Consider the following 16,005-nt stretch of genomic DNA (forward strand, 5'->3'; position numbering starts at 1 on the left):
GATAAGTAAACCACAAGAGAGTATGAGACGTGTACAATAAAAAAATATGCCAAACTTGCACTTTTGTCTCATCGCCTTTCTGCGTCGATGATATCATGCACACAGCACCAATAATTATGGCATCGTGCCAAAATATTCCATTTTAATATTGACTTTTGCACGAGACTTAGTTTTCAATGCAATTTACACGACCACATGCACTTGAAATGCATTACAATAAACCCATAATCTTGACGTCATTCAAGCGCCGCTCGAATTTGATTCGATTCGTCAAAAAACACTCCACTCAAAAGTGATGCAACCTTCAATCGCAACCGCAAACCAATCTACTAGCGCGTGCAATATAGTTTTGGCGTTAATAAACACAGTCTAATAAAATAATTTTCCCCGCAGCAGGAAAGCGCAAACCGCCCACAATTCGACACACGAGGTTGTGTGCATTGGGCAACAATCGCCCGTGCGGGTTGTGTGGCCGGTGTTCCGAAAGTTTCGTCCGAAACCAATTTAAAACCGTCCAACAACAAGCGACGAACGGCCGGCCACACAGCAGCGCCAATTGCAAATGCCATTAATTCACCTTGCAAGCAAGCACACGACACGTGCAACAGTTTTTTTTCGTCTTTTTTTTCTTTTTCATTGCACCACACACACGACACAAGCTCACACACAGAGAGCACGCACTCACCTTGCGACGCGGGCGCAGCTTGCGCTTCTTGAGCGAACCCTTGCTTTCGGCGTTGCGCACGACGGTCTGCTGACTGGAGGTTGGCTTCATGCTGCCGCGGGATCCAACCATCGACGAGCCACTGCCGGCCCGGGCCATCGTGTTCAGTGCCGACTCGCTGATCGAATAGTTGCGGTGGTCCGTCAGCGGTCGGCGGTTGCCACTGTCATTGCTGCCACCGGCACCGACGTCACCGCCACTGCCACTGTGCTGCTTGCGGTCGTCGTTGCCACCACCGCCACTGCCACCGGCACTGTCCGGTCCGCTTGTGCCCCCACCACCTCCACCTCCACCGCCGCCGCCGTACTGGTTAATTTCCACGCTCGATGCGTTCAGCTGCGACATGCACGACACCGACCACGGTCGATCGGTGGCGGATCGGTGCGGTCTACGCTTCACTACCGTCGACACGCTGCCTGCTCCACCGCTGCCATGCACGGCCGATGTCGAGAGCGAAGGGCTCGAGCTGGCGGCCGTTACACCACCGGCTCCAACGGCCCCTCCGGCGGCGGTGGCGGCCGTGCCGCTGCTTCCGCCTTTCGAATCGGTGGCGACGCCCTCGTCATCGTTCGAGTTCTCGGACGGGTAGGACGTGCCGTCGTTCAGCAGCTCCTGGGACGTTTGCGTCTGCTCGCCCTGCAGGCAGGTGGCGACCGAGTTGGCCAGCCCCTCCGAGCTGTCCGTGTCGCGCGCGATCGAATCGGAGTCGGTGTACTCGCCCGACGCTTCACAGTCGGTCGTCGGTGCGGAGGCTGGCAGCAGTGGCGCCGACACCGGTGCGTCTAGCGGTTGCTTTTCAAGCCATTCCTGTGCGGGAAAGCGAGGGAGAGAAAGAGAAGAACAAAAAAACGAAAGTGGCACATTAGCAAAACAAGTGTTTACAATTTAATCAGCTGGTTTTCGTTCAGGTACGCCCGCCCGCGTTCGACGAGCGTATCCAGTTGCGACACACAACAGGTCGACCGTCGACGTTAGTCAATGGAACTAACAACGGGGCGTTACCCTTCCTACAAGAAGCCACATACCATCCCCAAGCAGAGAAGGGCTCGCTCCAGCCCCTCGACGGCCTTGCAAACGCGTCATGCACACTTACCTCGATTAGATTCATCTTCAGATTGCTCATGGCTTTCTCCGCCTTTCGACCGTGACCGTGATGGTGATGGTGATGGTGATGCTGACTGTGAGCGGTGCTGGCGGCACCGTGCCGGTTCGCCCCCGTTTCGACGGCAATCAGCCCCACCGGCAGCACGGGATGGTGGTGGCTGCTGCTGCTGTTGTTGCTGCTGCTATTGTTAGCACTGTAGTTGTGATGATGATGGTGGTGATGGTGATTATAGTAGTGCGGATTTTTCACCACCGTTTTGGGCGTACTGCCGCCACCGGCCACGGCTGCCGCCGCCGCAGCTGCAGCCGCGTTTTTGGCGAAAATTTCGTCACGCACCAGCGTTTCGGCATGCAGCACTAACCTTTGGATCGAGCTGGTTGCATACTGCGAGGCGCGCGCGAGAGAGAGAGCACGGACGTTCGAGAAGCAAGAAAATAAAATGAGGAAAACTGGTGAGAAAATGTGTTGTTTCAACCGGGGTGAGAAGAGTTCCGTGCTGTTTGGTTGGTTTGTACGTGCAACGAAGAAACAATTCACTGGCTGAAAGAGCGCATCGAACGAGGAGATTGCGATGTATGCGATATGGATTTTATGGAGCCGCGCGAAAGGAAAAGCACTTCCAAAACTGCAACCTGTAGCTAGGAGCGAAAGTACTACCACTTTGGTGACGGAAGAACACACACACGCCACACGAACAGTGCGCGCCCCTGTTAGGTATCTAAGGCCACCTCTCTCCGTATCTCGCGAATGATAAGATACGCTTACAAAACAAAACAAAGAGACGATCACACACCAAAAAAAAGGTACACAAACACCACCACAAGGCCGCTGGCAAAGGCTGTGTTCTCTTGTGGTTTTGCAAAAGCTGTCGCCACGAGCGCTTCGTGCATACTGAGATCGGGGGCAGCCTGGGACCGACGCCGCAACCTCCAAACGATCAATACGCACATATGTATGTGCATTTGCGTCTCCTCGCTGTGCGAAACTAACACACATTTTGCCGCCACACACTAATGACGTTGATTATCGAAACACACATCCGCGTTCGCGCGATAGACGACGGGTAAAAGGGGGTGGTTGGTTGGTGGTGGTCTTCCATTTCGTGGAGATGCAAAAACAACGAAAATAATTGCAATCAGCTATAACACGCTCGCACACACATAGACGTAGAAATGCGTTTTTTTTAGTTGTGTGTGGCGTGGTGATGTATGAGAGATGGGGTAAAAAGGATGGAGAACAACACACTTGTGACCAGCTGCACGTAAGCACAATTTGAACGAAAAATCGATACATTACTACAATCGCTCGTTCGAGGCTTGAGTGGCTTGAGGCTTGAAAACACGGTGAAGCGAAAGAATATGAGCTTTAAATGAACAAATAAAAAAGAACTTTAACTAGTTGACTTCGATAAAACGCAAGCGAGAAAACGTGTAACGACTAAGTTCATTAACATTCAAACGCAACAAAAACAACAACAAAACAGTAACTCGAACAGTGTAAACGCTTTTCGTTCTGCACAATGTTAAGCATTCAGCAGGCACAACGCGACTCCCAACCATCTCACAAAAAAAACCTCCCAATAATGCACAAAAAATGCTAATTAAACTCCCAACAGCAGGTTGAATGAACCCTCTTCCTCCTCCTGCTCCTCCTTTCCACATACCTTCGATCCCTTGGTACCGCCGTTAACACTCTCCGTGCCCTTGCCGAAACTGCCAATCGACGTCATCATCAGCGACCGTCCTCCTCCACCATTGCTGCGCCCGTTTGGCGTACTCGCCGCCGCCTGTCCACCCTTCTGGGACGCATCGCGCGAAAAGTCCAAACACTTCTTCGACTTCGGTTCCCGCCCGGCCGTCATCTTTAAGGCACCGGTCGACACCGCAAGCTCCTCCCGCTGATGCTTATCACCACCTCGGTCCGCCGGTTTGTTTTCCTTCTCCTCCTCTTCGCCGGCCTCGCGAGCCGCTTCCGCACGCTTGCGCACCGCTAGCAGATCATCGTCGTCTTCTTCCTCCTCCTCCTCACCGCCACCGTTGTTGTACACCCACTCGTCGTCCCCTTCGGAAGAGGACGCGGACGGTGACGATGTACCGGGTGAGGACGATGCGTCCGATTTGGTCCGCTCGCTCGAATCCTTGTTCAGCTCCGAGTCCGTGTCGAGATGTTTGAAGTAAAACGTGGCGCAATTCTTCGACTTGCGATTGGAGCGGTTAAACTTCGATGAGTCGCTCACCTTCGATCGCTTCTGCTTGCCGGACGAACTGCCGATCGGGGAGGATGATTTCGCGTTGCTCAGGGATCCCTTGCCGGTTTGACGCTCCTTCGGCACGATTGCTGCTCCGTTCACGCTCGCATTATTGTTTACCACGTCGAGTCCGGTGCTGCTGAGCAGTGGGGCGGCTCCATCGACCAGATCGCACGACCCGATCAGCAGTGACTTTTCGCTCTCGATCGTTGTGTTATTGTTGTTGAGAATGTTCTCCTTCAGCACGGCCGCGGCGAGGGCGGCGACTTCGGTGGCTCCGTTCGTGCTGCTGGTCTGCGTCAGTGTCGTGGCATCGGAAAGTGTCGTCGTCGTCGATAGGTTGTTGATGTCTGCTTCCATCATAAGATTACCCGAGCTCGGTGAGGATGATGGTGGTACTGCGCTGCTGCTTGTTAAAATGCCCCCGCTACCCGGGTGGTATTGAATTTGCTCCTCCTGCTGCTTCTGGCTGCTGCCGCTGCCGCTGCTAGTATTGTTGTAGGCGCTGCTGCCCACTGTCGCTCCACTGTAGGCAATGATTTTCGGCACAATTTCACTATCGCTGCCTTCAGAATCGGCATCGAAACCAGCGTTGGACAGCTTTTTTACCTTAACCCATTCTTCCTGCAAAGAAAAAAGAAGAAAATAATGTGATTAGTAGGGTTGAACTGCGATTGAGTTCTGTCAGTGTCGTGTACTTACATTATTCAATGTGTCGTTGTGATTAGAACCCTGAGATTTGATGCTGGAGCTGCTGACACGGGCTAGCTTGTTGGCCGGCTCCTCATCCGTGTCCGACAGGCTAGCGTTGTTGTCCGAGCTCTGTAAAAAGCGAAAAAAATAAGTATCAATTCACTGTCCATTTCCAGTTCCACCTCCACTGCTGAGCTACTTACCGAAGTCTTGCTGTCCAACAAACCCTCCAAAAGGCACTGTATCTCGAACGCTTTCAGGTAGAGCAGATGGTAGCGCCGTTCTAATCCTTTCACGCCTCCTCCACCGTTCTCCTTGCCCTTGCCGTCGGCGGTCGGTGCTACGCTACTATTACTATTATTATTATTATGGCCACTGGTGCTGTTGCTGCTGCTGCCGCCACCGAGCGATGCTTCAACGTCCGGCGTCAGGGAACCCTTGCCGGATGCGGACGAGGCAGACTTTCGGTCACGTTCGTAGCTACGAATGCAAGCTGCTACTGCCCGGGAGTTCGATTTGATTTCGCGATAAATTTCCTGCAAGTGGATAAGAGGAAGAACGTACACATTAGTGTGTGTTGTCGTATTGGTAGTGTGTTAGTGCTGCGCAGAACACTCCGTCGGCTTGCGATTAGCGGGCATTAAAGCGCCCTTTGAGGACCCAAAGCTGTAATCGATTTTGCAGCTTCGTGGGGCCTGATAAGCTGCTATCGTGTGGCTGATTGCTGTTTTGCCCGTCTCCAATCTGGCGGGTTTGTGGTCCACTGCAGTATGGATGAGGGTGCGCTTGCGTATCAAACAACGCAACAGCAGTTACATGCCCCATTGAACCCGTGTATGTGTGTGTGTGTTTACCCATTAGCGCTTATCTAAGCGACAATATCGTAAATTACTATCGATCCATGCTGAAAAGCCATCGCGCTGGGATCGATGATTCGCTTGCAGGCGTCAAAAGAAGCATCGTAACCTGTCATCACTAGCAGGGCGGCGGGACCAAACCCCTTTTGAATGCGCCCATATGCGCGGACACCGACAATGGGGCCCGCTGATCGTGTTTTTCCCATGTATTGTAAACTGTAAAATTATGTAAATCAGGTTCCGTTTGCCACTGGGACCACTAAGGCCGGCACATCACGACGACACACCCTCATTCCGAATGATGTAGTGCGGGCGAGTGCTGCTTGTAACCTTGATGAAAGAAAACGAATCGATGTAAACACGCCGCTGTTTTCGGGCCTGGGTGCGGTTTAGAAGCCGCCATCAATCGGTTAATGGAACCCGCTGCCGCTGCTCACCACACAAAGGCTATCATTTTCGGCAATTTTTCGGTACTCCGGAACCCCCTTTTTTGACGGGGAAGGGAGTCGCAAGAGAAGGCCTGAAAATCGCACGGACAAAGGCAGCGGAGTGGTAAAACGATTTATAAGCGCCTTAGAAACGATCGTTCGCGCTCGAGACCGTTTTTTCTTTTTCCGGGTGTATCGTACTCGATCGGAATCGAATTAGAACGCAACCTTGGAACAGTTTCGAAAGAGTTTACATATGCGTCGACTCACTGGCTCCAATAGGAATGTTTGGTGCGATCACACAGCTCTGGCATCTGAACTGAAGATGCTAGAGCAGGAAGTACGGACAAATAAATACTCGCTAGCATACACATATCATCAACATCGCTAATTTTTACAACCGCTGCATTAACCGCTGATTAAGGACAATGATTAGAAAGGAACGCGAGGTCGTAAAACGTCTGTTCCAAACTGTCGCACACACGCTCCCGACCCGACGCTCCCGGAGAGAAGTGAAAGTAACCTTGTTGTGTGCAGTTGTTCGGTTCAATCACTCACTCACTCGCTCGCTCATTTCCCATCAATAAATTCACTAATTGCACGCCCCTTGAGAACCCGAAGAACCGCCACTAATTGGACCTCTTTCACCACAGGTCTTCACCGGTAGAAGACGAAGATGAAAAAACAAAGCAACCCCCTGCGGCCACAATATCATGCACACGCTGGCTCTACTTACTTATGGCGAGGAGCAACAACAAGACCACTGGGACGGGGACCACCCAAACAAAAAAAACTGGGGAGAAATTGGGTGGCAGGTGTGAGATAGGCCAAAAGCGTGGGGTCATAAATTAGCATCGACTCTACCTCAGCGTGGCCGAGCGAAAACTGGGTTAGTTTCGGCGTTCCCTGCTGCTGGGGCTCGCAGCGTGCTGCTAGTTCAACTTGAAATTAGATCCGCCCAGGATGATGGTGGCGGGTGCGCCTGCGGCACTTTGGCGATGCTTTTTATTTTGCATCGTCACTCTACCGGTCACTGGATTTTTTGATTCGCAGACGACGACGACGACGCACTTTCGGATGAATTGGCGAACATTAATGAGATTTTAGTACTGCTTTCAAGTTGCTCGCATTAAATCGGTCACGCGCACATAAGCATGGAGAAATGGCAAATTTTTCTCACTTTTTGCGACCTTGTTGCTTTCTTTTGTCGTTTGGGGCGTAAGAGACTTATGAGCGTTTGAAGATCACAAAAAGAAGAAGAAGAAGCAGTACCAAAAACACAACCAAAGCAATCATTTTCTTCTTATGAAACCGATGATGTGCTTATGGAGCTCGCTCGCGCGCGCTGGTAATGATCAAAGATACATAAACTTTTCGCTTGGTCGGTGCGCGCGCCTCGGCGGGGAACGCTAACGACCGTAGAAGCGCTGGATGATGGCTTTTTGACAGGTGTGATTTATTTCTTTTCCGCCCTCAGTCTCACTTCAAAAGCCAGGGACAGAGAAAAACAAAAGAAGCGCCAGGAAAACGCGTCAGACGTCCTTCCCTTTTGTTAGTTTTTACCACACCGTCGTTCATCTGCAGCAGTGTGAACGTATCGAAACCATTTGGACGAACCCGAAACTGGACCGATTACTTAACCCGGAAAAAAACATTTGGTTTAGAGTTTTCGTCTGAATTAGTCAGAGGTTTTTTGTTGTTTCTCAGCTGCGAGCTATGATCTCGCGTAGTTCAAGACACTTATCTTGGAGATCTTATTGGTGGCGATCGCATAATGCTTCTACTCCTCAACAATTCAGAGCGCGCTATCTTGTTGTGTTTTTTTGTCTTTTCTTTTATAAACCCACAAAAAAATATTTTGAAATGACGAAACACCGCGACGTTCTTCCCACGGCAAACATTAAGCGTCAGCAGGAATGTGCGAGGACGCAATACGAATTTTACGACCGAACGACCGTAAGTGTGTGCTGATATATAATCTCTCTAGGGTGTAGACGAAGTGCATGTCTAGACGACTCTGTCATCTGTTCGTCCAACAAAACTAAACCTTCGACGTTCTTCGGAACTATTTTACCAAAATGTGCGACTTTGACTGCTAAGACAGGGTGGTGATCCGCACGCACCCACATTCCTGCATGATCGTGTGGGCCTGGCGAAACCCCAGAACCTGATCCAGATGGTTGGTAAACAAACAAACACTTACATTGAGCTGCTCGAACACCCGCGATGCCGATCGACGACGAACTGCTGCAGTTCGGCCGCCACCGTTCTGTTCCATCGTCAGCATGATATTAGTGATGGGTGAGGGAGGCTTTAGTTGCGAAAATCTCCGCCTAAAACCTTAAACAACACTCTCCGAAATATTATACTTCTACTCCTTCTCTCCGAGCACTCTACTTTCTTCACAGTTGGAGATCGATCGCAAAAACCCTGTGAGCCTCTACTACTAAATCACACCACATTTCACACGGGCATATATAGCATAAACACCCTATAAATTAGCACTGCGCAGCAGGTTTACTACACACCACACACGTCCACGTCGTGTTCTTCTGGTGCAATCCGAAAAAGTTTGAAACGATACTACAAATTCCACACACTTCCCCGTCAACGGTGATCTTCATCGATCGTGCTGAGAACGCGGACGACACACACGGAGCACACGAACGGGTCACAAAACCTCCGCCGGCTTTGGAAGACTTGCCCACCGAGCGCGCGAACACCGTTTATTTTTGGATTTTCACGGACAAACTGTTATGGTTTCCGCGTTTTTTTACCTTCTTAATCTAAAGGAAGAAGTTGTCTTTCGCTTCAGCGAGTCGGTCAGCGTCAACGATAGGTGTCGAGCTCCGAAATTGCCAACCCACAGTATGTCTGAAGGTCTGTCTCGCCGAAGCACCCAAAATCCGTACTGAGGTGCCAGTTTTGGAATGGATGGGCCCAAACCCTTAACACACTCGAACAAGCGCAATGATGATTGTATACTCATGCAAAAGAAGGGTTTTTTTTCTTTTTTGGAAAAATAATCACATCGTAGGCGAAAGTAGTAACAACAACATCAGCCAACCAGCCACACACAACTACGAGTAGGAAATGGAACCCTTGAAGAAGTGAAAGAAACTATCACATCGCACTCCACGTGACGTCAGTTGCACTGGGGTCTTGCAATGCTGTGTCTGTACAGTTCCACCCAACGGTTTTGCTGTGTTTGTTTATCTTATCTCGAAGAAAAGCATTTGCATAATTGGTTTAGAGAGGCGCGCTCTCTCCCTCTCTCTCTCTCGTTGTATCTCTAATTTTTGCCCAAGGGCTATCGGTTTCTTTATCGGCATGAGCCGCAACGCCTTACTCCGTAACTGCTGGTAATGCTGCTGCTGCTGCTGCTGCTATGATTCACCCACCCCGAGAGGACCCCGAGTGAAGATCAGGATCGGAATGCACACACAAAAAAAAAAAACAAACTTTCAATCGTACGGTGGAATAGTTTGCTCAAGCATTTTCTCCTCCCTCGTGTCCCGATGCACCCATACCCATCTCTCGTCGAGGCTAATGATCAACGGGGGGTTGGTTGCACACAGGTCACAAACCGTGTGCTGACTCTGGGTAACGTACAATTTATAGACCTCTCGCCGTCGCACAAACACGCCCCGACATGATCCTCACGATGAGTGTGAATCATCTATTTTTATGATCGTGTTTTAAAACGCATCGACCGTTGGTTTCAGGGGCCTTTTGAACGCAAAAAGGTTGCATTCGCTTCGCCAGAGTGGTTGCATTCTTGAACTCCCGATCGCAACGGGAGAGTGGAGGAAAAGCGTACAATTTTCTACAACATTCTTGCAGATACTGCGGATACTGAAGCTAAGACCCAGGGTCTCAAATGCTTGTGTGTTTGTGGGTTAACCGCCTTCTTAAGTCTTAATTATAATGTAGCGCAAAGTGTTGCCGTATTGTTCGCCGGGCGCGATGGCAAGAAATTACAATTTGTAAAGCTAATTCTCTGTCGTTAGTGGATCCGAGCGTATAATAGGGATGACGTGGGAGGCCCCGGAACGAACGTTGCCAAACCATTTATGAGCACGATGATGAATGGATCGGCTCGCACGCGGTCGACGAACACAATCCTGATCATCGTGCGTTCCCTGCATTTTCCAGTTTGCCACTTTCTGTCATCACTCACAGCACACAGCGAGAGAAAAAAAGAAACAAAACACCCAGCAGAGGATTAGGTTGCCGCTTGAACCCTTTTTAAACGGCTTTCAATCATTTTGCCACCTCGCAACCACGCGCCAACCGTTTGCATATGCCCGACATCCGACCCGAACACACCAAAAAGTGCATTTGACAAAACGGTTCGAAAGTTCCATTAACACCTTCATTCAAACGCGCGAGACGTCTTCATCTGCACTGCCCGTGCCTTTTGTGGCTTGGAGAGAGCAACAACATAACCATGCAGAAGAGCATACCTACCCGGCATAATTGAGTGTCATCGAACATTAATCTTCTATCCATGCACACACACACTCTCTCTCTCTTTTCATGCTGTTTTATTTTCTATCGCCCTTAAAGCAAATAATCGGTTTCAAAAAGCCGGTTAAAGATGACACTTTCCCTCGCCACTTAGCCAATCCACACACACACACCTCTTTTCAAGGTGTGTGTTTGTAGTGAAAAAAGGAATACTAGAGAAATAGATTTATGACCCTGTCCCGCCGTTAAGTGTGCTTGTGAAGGCGCAGGACATGGCACACACCTCGGGTATTTGGGCGGAAAAGATTTGTCATCGTTTTCAAACAGCAGATCCTGAGCAACAGCGTACATCTCTTGTGCAATCCGCGCGTCGCATGCCTCAATTTAGATTGCTTTCTTGCAATCTCCCACGGGACGACGTGATTTATCCAAAAGAAAAATTGCTTTATTTATGATGCAGATACTGAGAGGAAAACGGAAATGATGGTTCACGGCATGCATTTTCCCTGCAAACTAGAGAAGTAAAATACGCCACAAAACCTCTCGTTCTTTTATTGCTCGCACACAAACACGCGCGTGCAATAATACCCCCGGACGACCGCATGACGCATCGCAATCTCAATATTGACTTTTTTGTAAATTGCATGTTAGAGCTGACGTTTGTAGTTTTGCGATACACTAACGGGGTACCACTGTGGCATTAAAAACACACCTTCAGGTCAACGCCAAACAAACCAACGCCGGGCGTATTTTAAAACCCAATGAATGAGTCGAGTTCGAGCATAGAGAAAAATGAAAGGAAGCTTTTGCGTTATGCTGCTGCATTGTAATTATTATTTTGTTATTGCTTCTTCCCCTCTCCCGTCGCTTATTCTGCGATATAGTGTGTGTTGCACAAAACCCGCTGGTGGTACGTGTCATTCGAAACCAAACATACTGCTTCGAAGGTTACAACAATCCCCTTGCCGCTTCGAATCGCCTGCACAGAGCGCGATCGCTGCAGCTGCACTTCTTGATGCTTTTTGATTTGGCCAAGCGAGCGCTCAAGGACTTTATTAAAGTTGGCGTGCTGTAGCCTGTGAGTGCATAGGGTTTGGATAGGTTTCGAAACGTTTCCCGTTGCTGACGGTGGTGCTGACGTACCCTTGCAGCCCGATACCAGAGCCAACCTAATGACAGGAGTACCGCTCCTCCTCGAGGCTAATTATTCTGACATTTTGCTGCAGATTCAACCAATCTGCATCGTTAAACAACAGCAAGAATAACGTAAATCTTTGCCACTTCCACCGAGACATCAACATATACACAAAGGAAAATGTTGTTGCAATTTGTCGTGCGATACCACCGTGTTGCTGGCAATGGGGATTCTGTTTTGCTGGGAGGGCGCGCAAAAAGTTCTAGATTGAACCCAGGCTCCTGGGATCGAGAAAAGCCTGGGCCGATTCGTGCCCGAGCGTTTTTTCTGTTGTAAACGATCTTACCGATTATTGCCAATCAATAATGTGCCAAAGATCACGAGAAGCCTTCGATGTGGCGTGAGGAGAGCTGAGCAAAACGATCGATTTCCATCGTGCCGCCGTTCAATGGTAAGGGCAGCAACTATGCACACACAATCTCATCTTATTCTCATTGCCAAACTGAACTCAAACGAATCTCAGTTACTCATTGTATTTGGAGGTTGAGCAAAGCTTGGTTTGAAATATCTGCTCGGTTGATTTGTTTAGGTGTGGTGGTTTGTGGTTTTACGCTCCCGGCATGCCGCAAACTATGATACAATTTTTGTTCCAATTGTTCTTCCGCAACTCTCGTCTCGTTTGATAAATCATTTGAAAGAATTTCCTCAAATTAGCTTCCGGATTGACATTAAAAAAAAAAAAGAAAGAAGGAGCACAATCGGAACTGGCCTTCGCCGTTAACAATTCAGTCACGCTCTCGGAAGCTCGTTAGTGGTGCTACACTGCTATTGTATCACGAGCCAAACAAACAAAGCCCAGTGAAGAGCAATCTTTAGCGAGACCTTAACTAATGTGGGCGACCTCAGCACCGCACTACCGCGCAACAGAAAATGCCACCACACTTTCACTCGTTTTTCAATGCGCAACTCACGAAGTCTGGGCGAGCAGCACGAGCCATCACTGGCGAATGATAGTCATGTTCTGGAATGGACTATTCTTTAGCTATTGCAAACACTCGTAAGATTATGATGACACATATTTTTATTGTGATGCACAACTGTAAAGATTTATGCAATCCGCATTACAAAAGTGAATTATTTAGCGTTTTATGTAAAATTATTTTGCCCGTAAAGGGATTTGCTTTTACAGTTCCCTTCTTCCAGTGTCAATGAACGCATGAAAATAAATGCCTAAACCCGCTTACTCATCACCTTGGAGTCCCCAAAGGTGAGGAAAAGTGCATTTTCACTTGCGCGGTAAGTTATTTCTCTTTCCCTTCCCTGACAAGCGTTTGTTCAACATTTTATTACCGGGCTTTGTTCGTGATTAGCTAATTTGGAGGAGTCGCGGTACACCGCCGCACGACGAACCGTTGCATAAATGCCCACACACCTTCTTCGCACCTTCGGCCGCAGTCGCCACGAGTTTGGTGCAACAAAGTCGTGCTGGTGCTCCCACTCCTCTTCAGAGATTACTGCCAATCGATTGATGATTTGACGATTCTTAAGCTTCTTTTACCGTGCTCAACTTCAACGCTCAACCCGCTTGATCTTGATAGTGACGAAAGAGAATGGATCTGATATGGTGTGTTTATTGTTACTATTCAATTAATTGTGCGCCATTGTTCGGATCCGGCAGGAGGTCAATTCAATGCTGCTATTACAGATACATTGCAAATTGTTGCTGCCTTGGATCCATGTCCTGAGGATTGGGAATTTCTAATCGCGGTGAAAATAGAAGACAAGCCGCGATCTGATATAGCTTATCGATCATTCACCTTGAGTGCGATCTCCGCAAACGAAACGAGTGAAGAGATCTTCCTCGACTAAAGGGGGAACAGCATTCGAATATGCTTCCCTTCAGCGCTTCAAGGCAATCGCCTTCTTGATGAACCTTCTTCGAGTATCTTTCTTGTTTGTCGCATCGAAAGAGCAATACACAAACGGTACCGAATCCTAAAGTCATCTTCAATCATTGGATGATGTTGTGCCTCTTTTTTCCTGGGATATAATATGGTAGAGCACCGGCGTTGCCGTGCCCATCACTGATTCTTCTTTTCCATTCAATGCGCAACACAGTTTCCGTGGCGTGATCGTAGACATAAACACGCGCCCGCGCCAAGAGCGCTTCCTACGGACTCGAGCGATGCATTTTTGACGATGCAGCAATCATCCTCCGCACAGTTTGCTAAGGGTGCAGCGGCAGCAACAGCATCCCCCTGAGGCAGTGCAGCAGCAGCAGCAAAGGCGTTTCCAGAAGCCCAAACAAACTGCTGAACATCCATTAGTTCGTTGCGTCGGGGAATGGTCGATTGTGTAGATCACGGTGCACAGTGCACAGTTGCTGGGTAGATGATGCCATCGTTTGTTTGGACTTTTCCGGAAGCTGGGACGCGTTTGCGATGTCCAGAGGTGAGGCGGATGAGTAAATACGGTTTCTGCCAGCCAACTGCTCAAATCCCAAGCTTTATGAAGCGAGATGGACCACAAACAACTAGCCGGAACCGTAACCGCGTGTGTTCCAGTGGAGACGTCCGATGACAAGATCACGGCGCCATTTGACAGAGAGTAATGGCTCGAAACATACGAAAAAGGGCACCGGATCACCGGACTTTACCGCTTCACGAACACGCATAAAACAGGTGAAATAGGGGGCGAAGCAGTGCTGCAATGGAGTTGGGGGAATATCTTACGCCGGTACACGATCATCAGTGGGACAACGAGACAGTCGGTAGCGTTATTTATATCCCGTGCCAGTCCCGTTTTGGAACTAATGCTTAATGATGTAATACGTAGCATAGTAGAGCCGAATAATCACTAGCAAGCAGAAAGGAGAGCCAATTATTCATGCTTTATTTCGGAGTGTCATTGAATTGCATTGAGCATTTGATATGGTAACCTCTTCTGTACAACTCAGAGACCATTTAAAATTCATGCATAAAAAACCGACCAAATTAATGCCTTACAAAAGCCATATTGGGTACGTACTCTTTGCTACATTTGAATTTTCCCACGCCAATATAACCAGGAACCGGGTGAAAGTATATTTCCTTCTTAACATCCGTACCGTTCCCCAAGGCCCATCCACCAAGGTGGCGGCAACAACAGAGCACAAGACGATTGAAAAGCGGACAAACTAACCTTATTAAGACGCACGATCTGTACCGCTTATCCGATCAACTTTCAACCACCGCCGCAGGCGGCATTATCACGCTGTAAACTAATTTAGTTTCCCCCGAAAAAAAAGAAGAAAACCTTCCATCTTCTACAAGATCTACACACAGATCTGCCAACCGTAACGGACTGCGCGTGTTTGCGTTCGGGAAGCACGGGTTTTCTGTCAGATTTCCCGCTTTTCGTCACTGGCTGCCGTCCGGAGCGAAAGAAGATTATTTTGTTAAACATCTCTACCAACACTGCGCTCCCGTGAAGCCCACGTGTCAGCCTCTTTGACCTAAATGACCCGATGCTTCACAAATTTCCCTTCTTTTCTGGCATGGTCAGGCTTTCCATTTTTAAAATGAATTATTTTCCCCGGTGCATTCCACTGGTGCATCCACTCACTCACGCTGCTGCTATTTGACTTGAAGAAGAATGAGCTTGCTTTGGACGAGACGATCTCCAAAAAACCAAGTCGTGAATCTCAGCAGGTGGTGCGCTGCTGAGGTGAACGTCGGAGAAGCAGCACAAGGTGTCAGTAGCCTCCGCGAGACAGTTAGTAGACAGCTAACAAGGTACTTAAAATCCGGTTCAACTTTACGCGCCCGAGCAGCAGGGCAAAAATTGCGATCGCGACCATTTCGTCGGCCGGTGTTGTGTCTTTTGGGAAGGAGATTTGAATTAGCCAAAGAGCGCAAGCGCGGCAGGAGATTCACTGCCACGTTTACGTTGTAGCGGTCGTGGTACAGGCAATAAAATGAAGCCTTTAATATTACATCGGCTGGTTGTAAATTCATCGTGCAGCAGGGGCTGCATTCTAACCACTTCAAAGGGTCCGTCAAGTACCGAATGGAGGTCGGAGGTGCAGTAAAATTGGACAAAGACACTCCAATACGACTTTTAGGTGCTTCTTAGTTCCAGTCTCTCTAAGAATCAATCGTCATCAAAAGAAAAGTGGTAACGGGTGAGAGAGTTTCGTCAAGATAACGGATCCTCCCCGAATATCCAGTAGTTCAATGCACGAAACACCTCTTTAGCCGTGCACAAAGTGCAGCGGATCTCGCGTTTTGTTCGAAGTAGAGCAATAAAAGCGCATCGCTCCCGAAACCTTTCGAGCGGCGAGGAATAAAATTAAACGACACGGGCA

General features: G+C 49.0%; 1 protein-coding gene across 2 annotated transcripts in view; it reads right to left on the reverse strand.

Annotated features, from left to right (window-relative positions):
* LOC1271296 (klarsicht protein) overlaps window positions 1-16,005 on the reverse strand; it is a 191,108-nt gene that overhangs the window by 11,685 nt on the left and 163,418 nt on the right. The window contains exons 1-6 of one of the 2 annotated variants that reach the window (XM_061657942.1): window positions 8,259-8,357; window positions 4,974-5,306; window positions 4,780-4,899; window positions 3,493-4,701; window positions 1,818-2,213; window positions 686-1,531 (exon numbers count right to left, since the gene is read on the reverse strand). In XM_061657942.1, coding sequence (XP_061513926.1) covers window positions 686-1,531; window positions 1,818-2,213; window positions 3,493-4,701; window positions 4,780-4,899; window positions 4,974-5,306; window positions 8,259-8,342 — 2,988 coding nt within the window. In that variant the 5' untranslated portion in view covers window positions 8,343-8,357. Of the gene's footprint in view, window positions 1-685; window positions 1,532-1,817; window positions 2,214-3,492; window positions 4,702-4,779; window positions 4,900-4,973; window positions 5,307-8,258; window positions 8,358-16,005 lie in introns of those variants that run through there. The other variant, XM_061657941.1, reaches the window with a different exon arrangement.

This window comes from Anopheles gambiae, chromosome 3, assembly GCF_943734735.2.
Source record: "Anopheles gambiae chromosome 3, idAnoGambNW_F1_1, whole genome shotgun sequence".
Taxonomy (NCBI): domain Eukaryota; kingdom Metazoa; phylum Arthropoda; class Insecta; order Diptera; family Culicidae; genus Anopheles; species Anopheles gambiae.